Genomic DNA, 22,193 nt, shown 5'->3' with positions numbered 1-22,193 from the left:
TACAAGCATCAATGTTAAGCAAACAGAAGAATATTATGGACAATGAGTAGGAAGACAGGAAAAGGGGCATCGTTTCATTAGAAGAAAAATTATGCCGAACGGCACGTACAAAAATTTTACATCCGCCGAGCGGATGAAGTACAGAAAGTGCTTGAAATAACCCGCATCACTCCGGATCCTCAAAATTAAAAAAGGTGTCCGGGATGTCGTCAATCATGGCCGCCAGTTCGGGAGGGGGAATGCTCAGGTCAGCAGGAAGATGCCCCCCCTTCTTGAAGTACGCCGTGGTGACCTTGACCGCCTCGAGGAAGGTTGAGGAGACGTTGCCACCAAACTTTTCGCCAAATCGCTCCGAGCGGATGTATTCCTGGCGCGCTGCTGCTAGCCGACTTGGCTCGCCCTCCTTATATTTTTTGAGTGCCGCTCGGGAAGCGGTTAAGGTATCTTGGACTGCCTTCAAGTCCATCTCAGCTTTTGTGCGTTCGGCCGAACGGATCTCCCGCTCGGCATCCAACTCGGCCCCTAGCTTCTTAGACTGCTGATCTAGGGCCCGGACTTCGACTTTCATTTTATCTAGATCAGCAATTGCTCGCCTCTTCCGACCATTGGCGCGCTTCACGTCCCCGTCCCGCTTCTTCACCAAGTCTTCGAGTCGGGCCACCTCTGCAGCCAGATCGACAGCCTTCTTCTGTTCGGCCTCAAGAGCTTGTTTCTCCCGCTCGGCCGTGGGACCTCCCGACACTTGGAGTTTTTCTAGGAGATCCTCCAACTCGGCTAGCCGATGGCTCGTGGCGATTTGCTCAGCCCAGCGCTGTAAGGGAAATAATAATGTCAGGAATCAAACAATAGCATGACACGGGAATGAAGATGGGTTTACCTGAGTGGCCTGCTGCATATTGTTATCGCCGAGCTGCTTGGGCGTCATAAGGGCCACCTGAATCTGGGCGTCCTCGAAGAGCTTGGCGAGCGGACCAGTCAGGGTTATTTCGTGAACGGGGCTCGATGGCCGATCGGCAGACAGTAAATATTCCTCTGACGGGAATCGGAGGGTAGTCTTGATGGTAGGGTGGCCGGACGGCGCTTCTTCAGTCGCGACCGCCTGATGCGAGGACTCCCCTATGGTGGAAGTTTCGCCCAACCGACGTAAGCGGCGGCGAGTTCGGGGAGGAGAGCCGGAGGGCTGTGCGATAGGCGAGGCCACAGGGGTCCCGATCTGCGGGGGCGTGCGGTCAGGCGAAGTTACGCTGATCGGCGCCTGTGGTTCCCCCTCTTGGGTCGGCGGAAGGCTGGGGTTGTTGGTTGCTACTCGGAAAGCCTAGAGGTTCCACTGTACAAAAATTTTGTACAAAGGTCTGAACCTTTTCCTAGCTACCATGTGTTCTTTTAAATTAAATTTTGGATCGCCTGCGGAACTTAACACGTTCGACCCAAATCACCTTAAGTTATTAATTCCATTAAATATTAATTTCCATAATTGGTTCCCAGTACTGACGTGGCGAGGCACATGGCCTTCTTGGATATGGGAGCAACCACCACCGACTAGACAAAACCTTTTATAGAAATCTAATATTTAATTTCCTAAAATAACTTTAGGTTAACCGAAAAGAACAATCAAATCACAAGGAAAAATAAAACAAAAGAACACAACTTCGAAAAACATATTCGAAATACTAGAATCGTAAGCCTCTTGTATTTGGTATTATTTCCAAAAATAACTAGTATGATGCGGAAAGAAAAAATACTAGTTATACCTTTTAGAAAGACCTCGTGATCTTCTACCGTATTCCTCTTCTAACCTCGGACGTTGTGTGGGCAACGATCTTCCGAGATGAGAATCCACCAAATCACCTTCTTCTCCTTTCTTCAAGTTTCGGCCAAGCACAAAGCTTCCAAAAGATGAAGATCTTTTTCCACCAACCAAGCTCCAAGGGATACAAGCTTTCTCTCCTTCTTCTTTTTCTTCTCCAAGTAGTATCCGGCCACCACAAGAGCTCCAAACAAATAGAGAAGGTTCGGCCAACACCAAGAGGAAGAGAGGAAGAGAGGTTGGCCGGCCACAACACCAAGGAAAAGAGGGAGAGAAATAATAGAGGTTGTTCACAATGAAGCCTTCTCTACCCCCTCTTTTATAATCCTTGGTCTTGGCAAATAAGGAAATTTAATTAAAAACTTCCTTAATTCTTTTGCCATGAAAAGGAAAAATTTATTTAATTAAAAACAATTTTCCTTTTCTCAATTTACATGGCCGGCCACCATCAAGCTATAAACAAGGAGAGTTTTAATTAATTAAAACTTCCTAATTTGTCTCCAGAAATTTATAAAATTTCTCCAATAATTTAATCCCTTCATGATTGGTTTATAAAAAGGAAATTTAATAAATTAAAATCTTTCTTTTAAATATGTGGATAAAAAGAAAGTTATCTCTAAAAATTAAAATCTCTTTTAATCTACAAATAAGGAAAGATATCAAATCTTTTCTCAATCTTTTGTAGAAACTAATAAAAGAGAATTATTAATTTTTAAACTTTCTTTTAAATCATGAACATGGTTAAAAGGAAAGTTTTCTTAAAATTTAAAATCCTCCTTTAATCAACAAATAAGGAAAGATTTCAAATTTTAAACTCTCTTTAAACATGTAGATGATTTACAAATAAAAAAGTTTTTACCAAAAATTAAAACCATCCTTTTAAACTACAAATAAGGAAAGAGATTAATCTCTTCTCTTAATCTTTTGTAGAAAACTATAAAAGGAAATTTTTAATTTTTAAACTCTCTTTTAAAATCATGATATCCACATAAGAAATAATTTTAATAAAAATCCTTTTAATATTCTAGTGGCCGGCCACCTAAGCTTGGGACCCAAGCTTTGGCCGGCCACCTACATGACTCATCCACTTGATCTTGGCCGGCCCTAGCTTGGGTTCCAAGCTAGCTTGGCCGGCCCCATTGGATGGGTAAGAAGGTGGGTATGCGGTGGGTATAAATCTCTATATACTAGAGGCTACGATAGGGACCGAGAGGAGGAATTGGTTTTGGTCTCCCGATGAAATTAAGCATCCCGTGTTCGCCCTGAACACACAACTTAATTTCATTAATAATAATTCATTCCACTAAAGAACTATTATTGAACTACCGCACCAATCCCAAATTACATTTTGGGCTCCTTCTTATTATGAGTGTGTTAGTCTCCCTGTGTTTAAGATAACAAATGTCCACTAATTAAGTAAGTTACTGACAACTCACTTAATTAATATCTAGCTCCAAGAGTAGTACCACTCAACTTCATCATCATGTCGGACTATGTCCACCTGCAGGGTTTAACATGACAATCCTTATGAGCTCCTCTTGGGGACATTCTCAACCTAGATCACTAGGACACAGTTTCCTTCTATAATCAACAACACACACTATAAGTGATATCATTTCCCAACTTATCGGGCTTATTGATTCATCGAACTAAATCTCACCCATTGATAAATTAAAGAAATAAATATCAAATATATGTGCTTGTTATTATATTAGGATTAAGAGCACACACTTCCATAATAACTGAGGTCTTTGTTTCTTTATAAAGTCAGTATAAAAGAAACGACCTCTAATGGTCCTACTCAATACACTCTAAGTGTACTAGTGTAATTATATAGTTAAGATAAACTAATACCTAATTACACTACGACCTTCCAATGGTTTGTTCCTTTCCATTATGGTCGTGAGCTACTGTTTATAATTTATAAGGTACTGATAGCATGATCCTCTGTGTGTGACACCACACACCATGTTATATAAATTAATTGAACAACTTCATTTATCATAAATGTAGACATTTGACCAATGTGATTCTTATTTCTAGATAAATATTTATACCAAAAGCTAGGCTTTTAGTATACACTCTAACAGGGGTCTCTTCGACGTTTCCGCCGAACCTCCAATGGTGGATCTCCAACCTGGGGAACGCCCAGCTCGGCGGGGGCCGAGGAAACAGGATCCGCCTCAACCTCCTTTGAAGCGGATGGGGCAGTTTCTGTTTCAGGGGCGGACTACGCCCCCCTCTCCTGCATCCGCCGGGCGGCTGGGGATGAGTCCCCGCTCGGCGAGCTCTTTTTTCGTAGCCGCTTCAATCTCCACGGACTTCAATTTCAGGTTAGCGGTAGCCTTGGAACGCCACATGACTTCAGCTGCAGTAAACGAAATTAAAATCAATTAGACAAAAAAGACTAAGAGAGTAAAGAATCCTTACTCATGCGGAAGGGGAGATTTGCCCGAACGGGAGACAATCCGAAAATATACAACACCCCCTTGAGCAGCAACTGGTCGATCTTGTATCGCTGACCAGACAACCAGTTCGCCGCATGAAGATAGGCTGGATTGCTTCTGAACTTGCTTAGCTCCGGCTGAGTCGGCACAGTGGTCTGCCATTTGGTTCGGAATGCTGGCCGCTCGGGAAGTCGAATATAGAAGAAAAACTCCTTCCAGTGTTTGTTGGAGGTCGGCATATTATCAAAAAATTTAAAGCCTATTCTACTTTGGAAGATAAAAGTGCCCGGGTCGGATTGTTTGGGGTAGAAGAAGAAGTGGAATATTTTGGGGTCAAGAGGAATACTGTGCAGCTTAAAGAGGACGACCACCCCGCTCAGCAGCCTAAAGGAATTCGGCACGAGTTGGCCGAGCGGGATGCGAAAATAGTTACAAACCTCTAAAATAAAGGGATGGGTAGGAAATCTAAGGCCACCCTGGAATTGGTCTAAAAAGAAACAGATTGTGCCGATCGGCGGGTCATGTGGTTGGTCAGTCGGGTCGGCTATAACTATTTCATGGTTATCGGGAATCCCGTACGTCCGAACCAGGCGCCGAGCACCCTCCTCATCAAACCGACTCTCCATGGTCATATACCAGGGACCGTGAACGTTGGTGGCGGGTTCAGAGGAACTTGCCATCTCGGAGAGGCAAGAGGATAGCAAGAAATCGAAAGAAGGGGAGCGAAAGAGGCGAAATGAGCAGGGAAAACCTAGTAAGTGAAGGAAGAAGACTCACTGAGGAGGAAACGGGCGGAAAAGATCACCGGGGAAAAGGTAGTAGCCGGAAAGTGGGACTGGATCGCCGAAGGCTACAGCGGCAGAGGAGGCAGAAGGAGGAAGCACGAGCGAGCGTGCGGCAGAGGAGGAGAACTGAGACTTTATACAGCCGGGGCCCGTCGGCCTCCGCCGTCCGATCCAGGTCACGAAGGACAAGGACGCCATCGGGCCGTCCATTTTAAACGAGGGCGTCCCATCGTGAGTGACGTCGCCGCCACACAATGGTCGACAAGTGGCGCTCTGTCGCCAAGCACAATTAATGCGCCCATACCGCGCATGCTTCGACTTAATGGAGAGGATTTGTGTGATTTTCAAGAAGATCTAGACAAGCAAATATCCACATTAAGCGACAAGGCAATCGAAATGAAGAGCCGAACGGCCCCAAGAATATTATGAGCCACGGAAAGGCGGCGACCGCCCGCTCGGGCACGTATAGTCCAGTCAGTCGGACTCACTGCCTCCTTCGACTAGACTTGAAGGGAAGGAAAGTGGTCCGGCGGTAAGAATGGGGGACCCACTTCCTGAAGGGTCTCAGCTTGAGGACCGATGAAGGGCTGACTAAGTGGTTAATGGCCGCGCCGAGAGGCTTAGTAGGTCCGAGCGGAGCTAGAGATAACCCGTCCATGGGCTTGGGTTTCCGACGCCAAGGCAGGAGGATCGAAGGGCCGAGCGGGAGTCCGCTCGGCTGGGACCAAAGGGCCGAGCGGGTTGTCCGTTTGGCCCAGATAAGGGCGAGGGTACAAAGGTGGCCGAGCGGCCTATGCACTCGGCTCGGGATATGGGATATCAGCAGAAGCATGTCTGATGATTAGGTCGTACACAAGATCGCACGATGGAGGATCTTGCCGTCACATCATGGAAAGGTTGATACAGTAGCAGTATGGCCTCATGGACGTCTTTCTGACGGATCCATATCTGGGCATGGCCCTTCTGACAGACCCATACTTGGGCATGGTCAAATGCAGGTGGTTACTTTGATTGGCGCGCCCAGGCTTCTTCGAGGGGTCTATATAAGGTCTCCATTTCTTCACCGGAGGTATGCAAATCTTCATCTTGAGGCCACCTATTCGTTATTCCTTGCCTGACTTGAGCGTCGGAGGGCCGTCGCCGGGACACCCCTCCCGGCTCGGTTTTACTGCAGGTTCGCCGGAGCGCTCGAGGATCCAGCAGGGAGCGCCACGTGCCCAGTGTCCGTTGACTCCTGGTTCGGACAGGATCACTTTGCTTCACCGGCTGAGCGTCTGGTCAGACGTGAAGCTCGTGCTGCGCTACGCTTGGCGAGACCCCTGGCAGCTCATGGGTCGACCAAGCGAAGACGTCGCGGTTTCGCTGGAGGCATTTGATCAGCTTTTCCTTCTGGTTCTCCTCCAGGTCGGATGCTATGAAGGTGGTGGCCTCCGGTCGGGAAGAGTCAATCTGCACCTCTTCCTTTTCTTCGTAAACCAAAGAAGGTGGTTTTTCGGTTATAGTATTTACCTCGACTCGCGGCACTTTCCGAGCGGACTTGGCTTCGGCTCGGACCATCTCCACATAGCATCTTCGAGCTGCCAGCTGATCTCCCCGCACCTCCCCTACTTGATCTTCCACCGGGAACTTGATTTTCTGGCAGAAGGTAGAGACGACCGCCCGGAACTCGTTGAGAGCCGATCGCCCCAAGATAACGTTGTATGCCGAAGGAGCATCAACCACGATGAAGCTGGTGGTCCTTGTCCTTCTGAGTGACTCCTCTCCCAACGAGATAGCCAGTCGGACCTGGCCGACCGGCAAGACTTCGTTGCCAGTGAACCCGTAGAGGGGGGTTGTCATTGGCAGTAGTTCGGCTATGTCGATTTGCAGTTGGTCGAAGGCCTTCTTGAATATTATGTTGATCGAGCTGCCTGTGTTAATGAAAATGCGGTGAATAGTGTAGTTAGCTATTACCGCTCAAATGATCAGGGCGTCATCGTGCGGGACTTCGACTCCTTCGAGGTCCCTAGGCCCGAAGTTGATCTCGGGTCCGTTCGCCCTCTCCTGGCTGCAGCCGACCGCGTGTATCCTCAGCTGCCTTGCGTGTGCCTTTCTGGCTCTATTGGAGTCTCCTCCGGTCGGGCCTCCGGTGATGATGTTGATCTCGCCTCGAGATGCGTTGCCCATATTCTCCTCCTCTCGAGCGGATGCTCAAGGTCGCTCATGCGACGCCCGATGGTGGGCCCCGGGCTGCTGACGATGCTGCCGCTCGGGGGATCTCCTTTCTATTCTTTGAACGGGGCTCCGTTGTCGATGTCGCCGGTTTGGTGAAGGTGATCGACGGTGGTAGCTCCTTGGCGCAGGATGAGTGATGGGGGGGAGGCTCTGACAGTCACGGGTGTTGTGAGTAGCTGATTGATGGAGTGAACAAAACATCGGGGTCCATACCTTCCCCTTGGGCTTGGGCCGATCAGCCGCTACTTGCTGGATGGCGTGCGGCCGAGTGTGCTGATGAGGACGGGTGGCTTCGGCTCGCAGTCCTCTGGGGGGCTGGTGACTGACGGGCTGCTTCCGCTCAGCGGAAGCTGGTTGGTCAGTCAGGGCTTCCTTTCTTCTCGCCGCCTGGGCTTCCTCCACGTTGATGTACTCGTTGGCCTTATGCAGCATGTGGTCGTAGTCCCAAGGCGGCTTCCGGATGAGCGAGCGGAAGAAATCACCGTCCACGATCCCTTGCGTGAACGCATTCATCATTGTTTTCGAGGTGACCGTTGGAATGTCCACGGCCACCTGGTTGAAGCATTGGATGTAGGCTCGGAGCGACTCCCTCGAGCCTTGCTTGATGGCGAATAGATTGCCACTGGTCTTCTGGTGGCGCCTGCTGCTCGTAAAATGATGGAGGAACGCCGTTCGGAATTCTTTGAAACTAGTAATAGATCCGTCCGGCAGCCTCTGGAACCACCGATACGCTGATCCCGAGAGGGTGGTGAGGAACACTCGACACTTCACACCATCTGTGTATTAATGCAGAGTGGCAGTGCTGTCGAACTTACCCAGATGGTCATCTGGGTCGGTTGTCCCGTTGTATTCCCCGATCGCAGGGGGCACATAATAACAGCATATTCTTTCGGCAACCTCAGTAATAACATAAGAAGCTATAAATGATAAAAGGGGTATACATGTGAGTAAAATAAAAATTTCTCGGACGATTATGGTGAACTTCTTAACAAACTCTGACATATTTTGCCACCTCATGATTGCGGAGGTTACGTAAGATGGTATATAGAAAGGGAGTTCTCTCCGTGACAAAAGTAGGCTCACTGACATCTACAGCTCTACTCTCGCACATACGTTCTGACGGTTCTTCCATTTGTTCAGACAGGGATTGACTTGAGCATCGGAGAGTTTTTGTTAGAGACTCTCCTTGGTTTCTAGGCACTGATGTTTTATTGGATCATCTCCTTGTGCGCAGGATCAAAGGAGAAGCTTCTTTTGGAGACAAAGGTCTTCTGATGGGCAATCACTGATCCACCATGCTCAACGCGTCATCTTTGTAGGTCTCAGGAAGGATCATACTCGATTACTCTACCGAGAGTTGATCGATAGATAATTTAGTGGATTATCCATCTATAAGTCTGAGGGGCTTAGGTCTTGGAGTAGGAGTTGTCAAAGACCAATGGTCCTATGTAAATTTTTTAGGCCTAAGACAGAGTGTTACATGTTACACTCAATAATAAATATAGATATCTTAACGAACTTCAATTTTACATATTGTGCGTTCTATGGTTGAATCCTAGTCGAAAGTTATATCTATTCAAAGCTTAAGAAACAATAGTTGCTATAACGAGCCAAACTTTAGATAGGAAATATAGAATTCATAGTTGCTATAATGCGCCCCCAATGCCCCAGGGCGTAGCGTAGACGGTGGGCGCATGGTATCTCTGGCGTAATGGCCAGGGGTCGATTCTCAGGAACTGACGACCTGGGGTTTACCTCGCCATGCGCCTATGGCCTGTGTACCTGCATGAACCTCCCTCCATATCTGTGGGGCCGGCACTAGGGGGGCCGCTAAGGTAGCGGATCTACCTTTTTTATAATGCACCCCAATTCAAGATTTAGACGAAAAATATAAGTGAAAAATAATAATAATAATAGTATAGTAAAGGGTACTTGGGTAATTGTATATTGGGAGGGAGCATGTTGGGAGGTCACCTGATTCCAAAAACTAAGAGTGACCTTTTGAGTTTTGCTCTAAATAGGGCTGTAAACAAGCCGAGTCGAGCCGAACTTTAGGGCGTATAAGCTTGTTTGATAAGGTAACCAAGTTGAACCGAGCCGAGCTTAAAATGAACCAAGCTTTTGAAATGAGTATTCAAGCTTGGCTTGGTTTATTTTTTATGAGCTTGAGCTTCTTTGAAGTTTGGCTTGAACTTAGTTCGTTTAGATGTTATAAAGCTGTCAATTCAAGCTTGGTTCGAGCTTGGCTTGAGCTTGGTTCGAGTTTGATTCGTTTAGATGTTATCAAACTCTCAATTCAAGTTTGTACTTTTAGTTATTTGATTGGTTATTGAGCTTGATAATTTAAATTTATTTATTTATTTTATGGTTTATTTAGCATATTGAAAAGAGTTTTATTAATGAATATGATTCGTGAACATTGTTCACAAACATTGTTCAAGAACGTTAATGAGTTGGACACATATATGTTCAAGCTTGTTTATTTAGTTTAACGAGTTGTTCAAGTTTGCTTGTTTAATTAATCTTATGTATATTGAATAAATATAAATAAGCTCTTACCAAGTCGAATACCAAATTTATTTACGAACGCCTGGTTTATTTACAACCCTAACTCTAAATATTATACCAGATGATGTCTTAATCATCTCTTGTTTCCGAACTATGATCTCGGGCAACCATTAACATTACTGATATGAAAATAACGCAAATTAGTTAGCACCAAAATCTTTCATTTTGATTATCATTGCTTAAGTTTTTATCATGGCGCACCAATTTATTAACTGCGAATCACAAATATAACAGTCAATTGTGTTTGTTTTTAGAAAGGCAAATTGTTAATCTCCAATTAGTGAATTAATTACATTTCGCACATACTCAATCACACGATTTTGTAAGGCGATTAACTATTAGTTCTTCGCTGCACTGACAAAAAAGCATTCGAATAATCTGTGAAATTAAAATTAAGAAATTTTAAAATAAAATAAGTACTTGTCAAGGTTGTTGGCACTTTTACATTTTATTAGAAATCAATATGGTGAAAAAAGTTAATTTATATATAAATTATTTATTTTATTTTAAAAAATAGACCAGAAATGGAGCATATAACTCCTAAATCCATTGATTTATTATCATCTCTATTAACAAACAAATGTCCCAAAATAAAATTCCCTACAAAAATCCAATAGATGAAACTCTTTCTATTTCTCTTTTTTTTTCCCCTCACCCTCTGTTTAGATGGGGTGAGGTAAGGTTCATTAATGGAAGGGGATGGAAGGGGAAGGGAGGGGAAGGGAGGGGAAGGGAGGGAAAGTAATATATTTATCTTGCCCTTGTTTGGAAGGGATGGAAAGTTCAAAGGGATGGAAATGAAGGTTAAATATACAAATTTACAAAAATATCCTCTTATTTTTTTAATAAATCTGCATGTGAAAATATAAATAAGGATAAAATTGGGATAATTTTTCCTTACCCTTCCTTACACCCCAATTTGAGGTGTAAGGAATTTCGCTGATTCCCGAACATGCAAGGGGAAGCTTTACCCTTCTCTCCCCTTCCCCTTCATGGGTCACTCTCTCCCAAACAAGTGTAAAATTTTTTTTTACCCATGTTTATCTTTCCCTCCCCTTTACTCACCTACTCCCAAACAGAGGGTCAGTCTCGAAACCTCCTGTGCTAATCCCTCTGTTGTTTTCTTTCGGCGTCCACCGTAAACGACTCACTCCAACAAGATCCAAAAGGTTGATCCTTGCATATTCAGTTTTTCTGTCTGCATCAATCTCTTTCTCTACCAGTTCGTCGTCGCTTGAGGTATTTATCGCTCATCTCATCCTAATCACATATCTTCATACCTATCTATTATCTACGGTTTTATGGTGGATCCCCTCACTTTGTTATCACTATTTCTTCCGGTTTTGGATTTTTGTTCAACATGTTCTTTTGGCTTTTGGTTTTCTTTCATTCATTTTCTTTGATTGAACTTCTTCCCCAATCTTGTGCATTTTACAGTCAAGATAATTCTTCTAAGCTATGTTTCTTTTAAAAATTACTTGTTAGATTAATATTTGAAATCTCAGAAACAAATCATAGAAAGGATAAGGAAATTTTGTGAGCGTACGCTGTTTAGACCATAACTGATATAGGCCCTTTGCGTTCGGCCTTCTAGATAAGCAGTTTCATAAACAAATGTAAAATCATACTTTCCACATAGGTCAAGATTGATACATAGCTCATACATTATTTTCAAATTATAATCCTTTATTAGCGAAAATAGATGGGCTATAAAAGCATCAGGTAATTCTAACGAGAAAAGAAAACTACAATTATATGGAATATCCACCATAGATCTATTCTGAAAGGTTCAAATAGGTAATGGCTTGTTGTTGATATCTTTCTTAAGGTCCTACAAATTTAAGTATGATTTTAGTTGGTATTTTTATATTGCATATATCCCATCAAACAAGTAATGCCTTGCCATTGATGACTTCCTTAAGGTTCTAGAAGTTCATATGTAGTCTTAGCTACATTTTACACTGCATATAGTTTGTCAAAATAACTCACTTAGGTTAAAAATCTTTTTTAATGTAGATAAGCTCTCACTAATTTAATAATGCCCTTATTTGTCTAAAATAATAAAGTTTCAGCTTCAAAAATAAAAAAGAAAATAAATTGGTTTGTCAAGCTAAGTCTATTTTTTGACAAATTAAAAAGGAGCATGTGGAGATAAGACACCTTTTGACAATTTAAAAAAATCATAGGGCACATTTCATTTAGGAAATTCTAGAAATATTTTAGAGTTGTTGGTTTGGTAAGGGGCATTTTGGGGACTACAGATAGCAGTGTGCTTTGGGCATTTTGAAATTTCATAGTGCGTTGTTTTGGAAATACATCTTTAAATTTCATAGTGCGCATTTTGCAAATTGATTTACAGATCAATTTTCTACCTAAATACATCTTTAAATTTATTTTTTTAACATTTTTGGAGTCACAAATACATGTTACAATTTGTGCTATTGTTAGAAACATAGAAAAATTTAGTGTGTCTAATTTTGGTCACAAGCTGATTTGCAAATCACCTTGTGACACCACTACATGCCAGCATAATGTCAAGTTTTAGGTTGCAAATTGTTTTATATATTTGACTGTGTCCTATAAATTTAAGATTTGTAAGATTTCTGGGGTCACAAGCTCATCTATGATTTATGTTGAAATCAGAAATTAAAAAAAAATAAAAAATTATGATCTTATAAAATTCAACTCCAAGTTGTTTTGCTAATCAACTTGCATTATAAAAGTTGATACTACTTTCAAACAAAATGGTTGTAAGTCCATTTGTAAAGAGGTTGCTATTGAATTTTTGAAAGATTTGGATTTTTTAGGGTTTGGCTTCAATACAAGTCATAGCATGAGCTAGTAATTTTGATAAATATTCTTGTTGAAATTATAAGACTCAAGCTGATTTGTAAAATAGCTTGCACTATGAAACTTAGCACTGTGTTGGCACAAAATGACTATTGAAATTTGAGGCACAATAACTTTTTTTCGACTTTAACACAAAATACAAAATATAATGTGTTTGTCACTCCAAAAATATTAAAAATTTTGAACTTTTAGGTCCTCAGCTTGCGCCTTGGAGATACCAAACGAGTTAGAATTTTTTACTGGAGGAGGGTATTTTGACAACTGAGTAAACCACATGACCCAATGGCTTGACAAATTTGCTCATTGATCTGGTTTTAAAAACATTGTTATGGAGAAACAAATTAGTGTGAAGAAATATGTCACTGCTAAGTTTAAGAAATGATGTACCAAGGTTCTTCGTAAAGGTTTGGCCTTTGACTGTGCAATCTCTTAACAAATTATATATCAATACTATCCGGATAAGTTAAGTTTTCTCTATAGCTCTAAAGTAATTTCATGATATGTGATCTTCATTTATCAAAAAAACAGATGGCTTTTGACAATGCATCACATCATTCAAATAACGAAAGTAGAATAATTTTCCCCAAAAAACAGTGATGACATACAATAACCAAAGGTTTGAAATTTTCTGACCTTAAATTTTGCTTCAATCTATGTATTGAATATTATAAAAAAAAAATCACATCATGGATGAAAATCTAATGCTTGGAAATAGTAGCTTATAGAATGTTGCAAGCTACGAGCCTATACTTTAAACAACCAACCTTAGAAATGCATCTTTGATGTTGATTAATTCGTTCATGGCATCTTCCATACGCGGTCGATCTTTTGGTGATTCCTTGGAGCACAAAATGCCAACTCTGAGCACTGAAGTAGAGCACTCTAGCATTCTCATTTTTGATTCATTTGTTGATACATCAGTGCCACTGGATTCTTCTATCTCCATCAAGAGGTATGGGTCTATTATCTCAGCGATTCGAGTAGGAAGTGCCATTTCAACAAATTTGTGGAGGTTAATTCCTTCTTTGAAGGTATCACTAGTAGGCCCCTTTCCAGTAAACATCTCCAGTAGAAGTATTCCAAAGCTGTATACATCCCCTTTAGCTGAAACTTTAGTGGTCATACCATATTCTGAAATGTATATAGAACAGTGAGCAAGTTTTTGAAAGATCAAACTAGATGGGCAATAAGAGATTCAGTTGAAAGTTTATGTTTTCCAAGGAGTCTTAATAAGATGCCATGAAACACAACCTATTATATGCATCTTGAAAAATATAGAATGTTAAAAAAAATTCATCTGGAGGAGCATGAATATGATCAAACTCAAACATCGTAGAACTCCACCAAGTAGTGAATTCCTATGAAGTAATTATACTAAAGATAATATTCATGGATTGTAACAAATGATGATGATCTATACCAGTTATTTTATTTAAGACAAAAATAAAATAAACAGAATAAGAGTGTATTGACTAGGAGCATGTTCTTTTGTGAGATTATTCTTAGAAGATCAAAACCCAGAAATAGGAAATTAACATATTAGCTAGTTTTGATGACTACCAATGTTCTTGAATCAAGGGGTATTTGAGAAACAGACCTGGAGCAACATATCCTATGGTCCCTTTCAATGTGGCTGAATTTGTCTGTCTTAGGCTTGATGAACTTGCAGTTTTGACAAGAAACTTGGACAATCCAAAGTCACTCACATGTGCAACCATGTTATGATCCAAAAGGACATTGCTTGGTTTCAGATCACAATGGATCATAGGGGTCTCGCCATGATGATGGAGGTATGTTAAAGCTGAAGCCACATCTATAGATATGTTCAATCTTTGGTTGAGACTTAACCTTTGTAGTGTGCCCTCATCGGCTTTAGGATAGATCCAATTCTCCAGACGCCATTTGGTAAAAATTCAAACACTAAAGCTTTGAAATCATTCTCTTGGAAGTCAATACCTGAACATGATGTTAAAATTTTAATGAGATTTCGATGCTTGATATTTCTTAAAGCTTCACATTCGGACATGAAGCTTCTTGAAGCCCCTTTTTGCTGGAGGTTGAGTACCTTCACTGCAATTTCCTCATGGCCTTCCCAATCTATTTTCCCTTTGTATACAGATGCAAAGCTTCCCTTGCCAATTAGATTCGCAGGTGAGAATCCTTCTGTGGCTCTGAACAGCTCAGCAAAAGTGACCATCCGATATTGCTCCATGATGTGTGAGTCGACATCAGATAAGCCTCTTGACTTTTGAAGCCAACGGCAAATTGCAAACAGGCAGACAAGAAGCATGAAGCAAAAAAACACTCCCGATACTGAAATGACTACAATAAACTTTTTGGTTAGACGTTTGCTCTTCGAGGTGCATGATGGCAAGCTGAGCTCTGGGAGGCCTCCACAAAGTTGACTGTTTCCTGACACTGAAAATGCAGTAAAATTTTGGAAAACCCCACTTACTGGTACTTCCCCTTCAAAATTGTTGTTGGAGAGATTAAGAAAAGACATAGTGTTAAATAATGGGATGCGCCCAGTTAATTTGTTGCATGAAATGTCCAACACTTGAAGGCCTTTTAATTCACTGAATGAATGCGGAATTGATCCCTGGAAAAGGTTATTTTGCATGTAAAGATACTGCAGCACTTGACATTCAAGGATTGTGCTAGGCAAGTCACCAGACAGACTGTTATTTGAGACATCTATGGTTACGACGTTGTTCAACTTTCCAATATCTAAAGGCAGTGTTCCTGTCAAAGAATTGTTTGAAACATTGAAGATGATGGAGAGGGAGAGGATAGAGAGGATTTCTTTTGGTATGCTACCACTTATGTTGTTGGTTGAAAGCTTTAAGCTAATTAACGGGCAATTCCCAAGGCTAGTAGGTATCGGACCATACAATTTATTGTTGTCGAGGACTAAGGTAGACAATTTGGTAAGGTTGCCAAGATCTACAGGGATTTCTCCAGTCAAGAAGTTGTCACCCAGCCTTATTTTTTCTAACCTGTTGATGCTTCCAAGTTCTTTAGGAATGGTACCACTGAGTCGGTTGGACTGCATAATAATTGTAAAATACCGAAAAAAATGGCGAATAATGATAAGGGAATTTTCCGAAATTTTTAGAAATTTTCTGGGAATTTTTCGGAGACCGTATGGACAAGTTTACGGGGATAAAAAAAACGGGGTCAGGGAAAACCTGTTTAGGCTACCCATTTAACTGAGGAAATGTTTTATTTTCCTTTTTAATTCCTTTTCCTTTTCTTTTATTTCTTTTTCCCGTTTTTTTTTCCCGATCCTCGCCGAACCTGCGCCGCACCCTTGCGGTTGTCTTCTCCCAAGCCAACTCCGATCGCCTCTTTCTTTCTTTCTTTCCGAGACACCGCCGGCCACAGGAGTCTACCGCCGGCCTCTCCTTCTCTTCCTCTCCCGAGCGCCGGTCGCCGGCAAGTATCCCGTGCCCTAGCCTGCTACTGCCGGTTCTTTCTTCACCCATCTCATCTACCTTCTTCTGTTGAATCGCTCGCGGAGAGGAAGGCCGAGCCTTTGCTGATCACCGGCTACAGGAACCCAGAGCCGATCGCCTTCCCTCTCGCTACTGCCTCCACATCTTCTCCCACACTGTGGTCGCGCCTCCCGTGCCCTAGCTCCGAACCTTGCCTCCTCCTCAGAGTAGAAGTGGTTCGGCAGTGTGACAGCAAGGTAAGATGATTAGGTTGTTGTTGCATTCGTGATCTCCATTTTGATATCACCTTATATTGAGCCGTAGGGGAAGATTTCAACAGGAATGATATACTGTGGGGGAGTTCATGGTTTTGGTATCAACCCATCTAGCATCCCCTTGTTCCAGCAGCAAAAGCTCGGTTGTATATTGAGGTAAGGTTCGGGTATCGGAAGTCTTCTTGTTGCAATTCAGTTGTTGGACTGATTCTAAGCTGAAAGGATGTTTTGTTGTTCCTTAGGTGGTTGCCGATAGAAGCTTTAGAGCAGTGAGGTGGATTTCCAGCGGCCCACCTTGTTTATGGTTGTGAGTTTGAGGTATGTTGTAGGAGTTTGGCTACATGTTGTAGTGGATAATGGATTGATTTAGGTATGATCTAATTACATGATTATGTGAAGTTTTGAATTGGAGGTTGTAATTAGCTGTCAAGTGTGAATTAGGTTTATATTTATGTGTTGACTAGAGTTTTTGCTCTAATTCAGTGTTAGAGATTTTATTTAGCTACTTATTTGAATTTAGCTAAATAAAATATACACATTGATTTATACAGGACTTTGGTTTGAGACGTGACGTCGGATTTGGATTGGATTTGGACCTTCCTATTGGAGGCGGGTACCTCTTGACTTATCTTTTATGATATTATCATTGGATATGCATAGTATTTTATAACTACATGCAATGAACATGTTTGTCTTTGGTATGTCACTGTTTGATATCCATAGCATGTTAGGTTTGTCACCTGTGATGTATCCGTGCTTATATCTCGTGATTTGTTGCCATGATTATCTTGTTACCATGAGTATCTTAGTTTCTAGAGTGACATACCATGCTTACTGAGGTTAGGACTAGGATTTGGATTGTTGTTTCTGGCCTGTGTATCTAGATTATCTGATACTTAGGTTTTTGTGCCATATCAGATTTGTGTACCTCTATTTGTATATCATATATGATTCGGGTGTTTAGACCCTGATTCTTTGATTTGTGTATATTGTTGGTACATATGCTATGGAAGAGGGATATGATTAGGGTCTAGGTTGTTATACCTTAGAGGACTTGTATACCCTAGATCCGTGGATTTGACATACAGATACTGTGGTACCCATATTATGTATATATGGATTTTTCCTTATGCTGATCGGGACATTCCATACTTATTATGTTCAGGACATAGGTTTTTGATACTCTATCTGACCTGTGTACTTTAGATCTTGGTATGTGACCATCGATTTTACCGTACTCATTTTATACATATGGATATAGTTATGTTGATCAGTTTATGACCATGCTTAGTGTCATGCATCATGATTGCATGCTGCGCGATTGTCGGCTCTACTATGGTTGAGCACATCGCCAGTTACATGTACTGCACACACCCCCACTCATGGTTTAGTGGTATATCAGGCAGGTGTGTGGCGGTTCTGCTGTTTGGCTCCGTTGGTCATATGACTCAGCGTGGTAGCCGGCAGTCAGTTCCGCTCTGTTTGGCTCCGCTGGCATTTAGTGTAGCAGCGTAGTAGTGGACTCTGTTTGGCTCCGTTGGTCAGGTGACTCAGCGTGGTAGCCGGCAGAGATACCTCCCCGTCATCGTGTACCGGGAGTTGAGAGCATTGAGCTCCACCATCTATGATTTGGGGTCACAGGACAGGAGTACTCCGACAGCATCCCGTCCACTCGGTCACTCATCAGGAGTAGTGACGACAGAGTGCACGGTTGTCATAGCCCTACCCACTCGGTCTCGCCATTTGTGTGTGAGAGGACTGACTGGCGTCAGGGGTGACCAGGACGCATCATTAGCATCATATGCATTGATGTATTTATATTATTGTGATTGTGTTTGCTGCATTTGGTTGCTGCATTTTGGTTGGATGCATACCTTTGACCTGCATACAGGATTATTGACACTTTCGGTTTGACGACCCTTTTGTCTGGATAGGAGTTCCTGGTGAGTACAGCTTCCTCAGTTACCTTTCAGTTTTGCATATTCCCTATATATATGATTAGGAAGCTGTATTCCATGTTTGTTGCTGTTAGATATATCTTACTACTCATGTCCATTGGTATTCGCTGAGTTGTTGAACTCACCCCCGTTGACACTATCTTTTTCAGGTACCAAGTTATTTATGGTGTCGCTTGGAGCATCCTGTCTGCTGGTCCCCACGTCACATTAGAAGACTTTTCGGTTTCACGTATGTTTTGCTTGTTTTATGTATCAGTTTGTTTAGCTCTGTACTCTGGTTTATTTTTGGAGAGTTGATGTTGTTATGTGGTGTTTTGTATTTGTTATTGGTTGTGTAAGCCTAGCCGGCTAGCAGTTTTTGTGTTTTGGTTTTGGTACAGCCAAGTGGGCTGTTTTATTATTAACTGCGTGGTGTTTGTTTTCTTTTATTGTTATTATTCCAGCCGCATGTGGCTGAGGTATATAGTGCTTGTAGAAAAGTTTCAGATTGTCCGCCGTACAGGGGAGATGTTGCCGAAATTTCTTCGGACAGAGACTCCTTCGGGACGTGACAATAATTGCTGATAAGTTAAGATTTCCAATTTCTGCAGGAAGGCTTCCAGTAATTTGGTTTTGAAAGAAGTTAAGCCCTTGGAGATTTTTTGACAAATTACCTATGGATTTGGGGAACATGCCACCTAGATTATTGGCGTTCGCTTCCAAAATTCTGAGGTGGGTGCAGTTGCTTAAAGCATAAATAAAACTCCACTCAGCAATACTTGTTGCTTCTAGCTGATTACCACTAAGAATAAGCGTATCTAGATTTTTCAAGAAGCCCAAGCTTTTAGGAATGATCCCAGAAAGATGGTTGCCGCCCAGCACTAGAACTTGCATATTGACAAGATTCCCAATCTCTAGTGGGATAGTGCCGTTGAGATTGTTGAAATGCAGATAAAGTATAGTTAGTCTGCCAAGATTGCCCATGCTGGACGGGATGCTACCTGAAAGTTGATTACTTGACAGGTAAAGCTCAACAAGGGATGAAAGGTTACCTATTTCAGAAGGAATCGAGCCTCTGAATTTGTTGCCAGCTAATGAAAGTATTGTCAAGCTTGAAAGGTTCCCAATCTCAGGAGGAATTCTTCCGCTGAGATTATTATGCCATATGTTGAGGTCCTGAAGCTTTGGGAGGGAATAGATATCACTTGGGATCTCTCCTTCAAACATATTTCTTTCCAATCTAATGAATTGTAGGTCTAAACAGTTGCTAAGGTTTCCTGGGATGGTCCCATGCAAACTGTTGACACTCAGGTTGAAGTTTTGGAGATTAGAACAATTCTGAAACAGAGACAACGGAATCACATCTTCAAGAGAATTTACGCTCAGATCGAGAGTTTGAAGATGAGAAAGAAGGCCAAGGTCCTGTGGAATGGGACCTTTAAGTTGGTTCTCTCGGAGATGGAGCTTCTCGAGAAAAGTGAGGTTGGCTAACGATGCAGATATTGGACCTGCTAAGGTGAGGTTCTCCAGCTCTAAAGCTGTGACTCTAGCTTCACCTCCAAGGTTATGACATACAACTCCTTTCCAATCGCAAAAATGGATGGAAGTGTTCTCCCAGGAAGCTAATGCTTCGGATGGATCAGAGAGGAGAGATTTGAAGGAGATAAGGGCAAGCTGATCAATGGCTACTTGAGAGGAGGGAATCACGAACTGGGAGACTGATAAATATGCAAACGAAAAGAGCAAGAGGAGAAACAGGATGGGGCATGCCCATAGAGAAGATGAAGAGGTTAAGCATTTCACTCTTCTCGCCATGCAGATGAATTATCTCCTGAAATATGAAATTTTGTAAGAGATTGTAGAGGACGCAATGATTCGGATTGCTTGAACAATGGACAGTCCTGCCTTATAAAAGATCATGCTCATTGAGTCGTTGTCACAGCATTAAATAAAAATAAAGTCTAAGCGATCTTATACAGTAGAATTTTCTATAGTACCCCAGGAACTGATATGCTGTCGGGAGTCCGAGTCCCTTCCCCATTGTCAAATCTTGTTAGGTCGGAAACTTAAGCCATTGATTGTCGCATTTGATGTGAGTCATTGATTGAGGGATCACTGGGTATAAGGACGCGTTATCATGATGTGATTTGCCTGAGGAACCGGAAGAAGAAACCAAAGTATACTTCGGCAAAAATTGGTTTATGGTTGGTAAAAGAAAAATATAATTTCCTGTTTGCAAATAATGATGGTAGGGCATATGTACATCATTTCAAGATGTGATTTGTCGAGAGAAAGCTGAACTTTGAGACAATTGTGATTTATGATTCAGCATACTTCTAGCTTGCAAGATGTAGGTTGGAATTAATGCTGGTATCAAAGTCAAATGACTTAACCCGTACAAAAATTATAAATGGATGCAGTTGTTAAAGGTGTATCAATAATCCGGTTAAAGTAACGGTCAAAGTCAACAGAGCCATTTTCTATTACACTCCGGTGAGGCCTTGCCAACCCCACTCCACGTGGTCCCCGTCTGTAGGGCTCCTGCTTCCGATTCCAAGTAATCTTGACTGGATAACTCCCCACTCCAACTAAGGGCATCTGTGAATGTTAAAATTTTGAATGATTTTTTTTTTATGATTTTAATATATCATATTAATATTATAAAATTTTATTGAAATATCCATGTGGCCCCGTCTTAGGGTCTCCGTCTTATGGTTAAAGCTCTAAATGATATTTTTTATGATATAATTCATAGCATGTAGTTGTATGGTTCCATATATATACATTCATTTCAATACAAACGAGCAACTTTGAATTTTTACTACTGCTCTTAAACTATAAACCTCAAACCTCATATTTACAATGATTCAAGCTTTTTTATTCAATTTTTTTTTATTTAAAAAACCTCTCACAAATCTTGCATTGGAGATGCTCTAAGTCTTGACTGCATGATGATCTCAATTTAGGATCACCTAGACAAACCAGGGTGACATTGACTGCTGGTAATTAAAGTGATAAACTGTCATTTGCTGAAGACAAATAAAATAACCGTTATCCCCAAAGAACAAAGAAAACATGGTCATTTACCTCAAAATAAATGGGCAACCCATCCATTTATTTAGGGAATGTGGGTAAGGCTGGTAAGGATCTCGAGATACGTGGAGAATGTGAGAATGAACCACTACTCTATAAAAGGTCGCCTGTCCCTACGAGCACATATACACGCACGCATGCATCTAAATCCTAACTACTATTCTTTGTTCTCCTTCCTCCACCCTCATTGGAAACTGACATAGGCATCAGAGTGGTTGCGTTGGGAATGTTGGGTTGCAATGGTTGCAAACAAAGTCTCACATTGAAAACGTATGAAAAGGATCATGGACTTATACAAGAAAAATATCTCCATTGGTATGAGGCCTTTTGGGTAGAACTTAAAAATAAAATCATGAAAACTTAGGTCCAAAGTGGATAATATCATACCATTATGGGGATATCTTAATTCTTTTGGTCCTAACAATTGGTATAAGAGCTCAGATTGTCAGTAGGACTAACCGCCGACTGTGCACAAGAGTCATGATCCAATCAAGCCATGTTGGTCGAATATTGACCTCTAACGAAGGAAGTGAGGGCTTACATGTCTGGATCAAGATAACTAGACACTAGACAGATAAGTCTTAGTTCCGACTATGCAATGAAGTCCTAGTAGGTCAATTGGACCGAGAGATAGGAAAGCCCTGGTGGGTCAAAGATCAGATGACATCAATCGGATATGCTTGAGGGAGCGGTCCTTCGTTTAAAGGGGGATTGTTGAGTTACAATGGTTGCAAACAAAGTCCCATATTAAAAACGCATGGAAAGATTATGGACTTATAAGAA

At 41.9% G+C, this 22,193-nt stretch overlaps 1 protein-coding gene and 1 pseudogene across 1 annotated transcript; both read right to left on the bottom strand.

The window, feature by feature from the left end:
• Nucleotides 1-13,361: 13,361 nt before the first annotated feature.
• Nucleotides 13,362-16,987, bottom strand: LOC121983059 (annotated as a pseudogene).
• Nucleotides 16,619-20,181, bottom strand: LOC122043064 (receptor kinase-like protein Xa21). The gene is made up of 2 exons (XM_042603515.1): nt 18,758-20,181; nt 16,619-16,674 (listed from the first exon to the last, which is right to left on the bottom strand). The coding sequence occupies exons 1-2, from the start codon at nt 20,130-20,132 to the stop codon at nt 16,619-16,621; spliced, it is 1,431 nt and encodes a 476-aa protein (XP_042459449.1). The 5' UTR covers nt 20,133-20,181.
• Nucleotides 20,182-22,193: the final 2,012 nt, after the last annotated feature.

Source organism: Zingiber officinale, chromosome 1B, assembly GCF_018446385.1.
Source record: "Zingiber officinale cultivar Zhangliang chromosome 1B, Zo_v1.1, whole genome shotgun sequence".
NCBI classification, from domain to species: domain Eukaryota; kingdom Viridiplantae; phylum Streptophyta; class Magnoliopsida; order Zingiberales; family Zingiberaceae; genus Zingiber; species Zingiber officinale.
The sequence above is the reverse complement of the archived record's forward strand: the minus strand, read 5'-3'. Positions and strand labels throughout refer to the sequence as shown.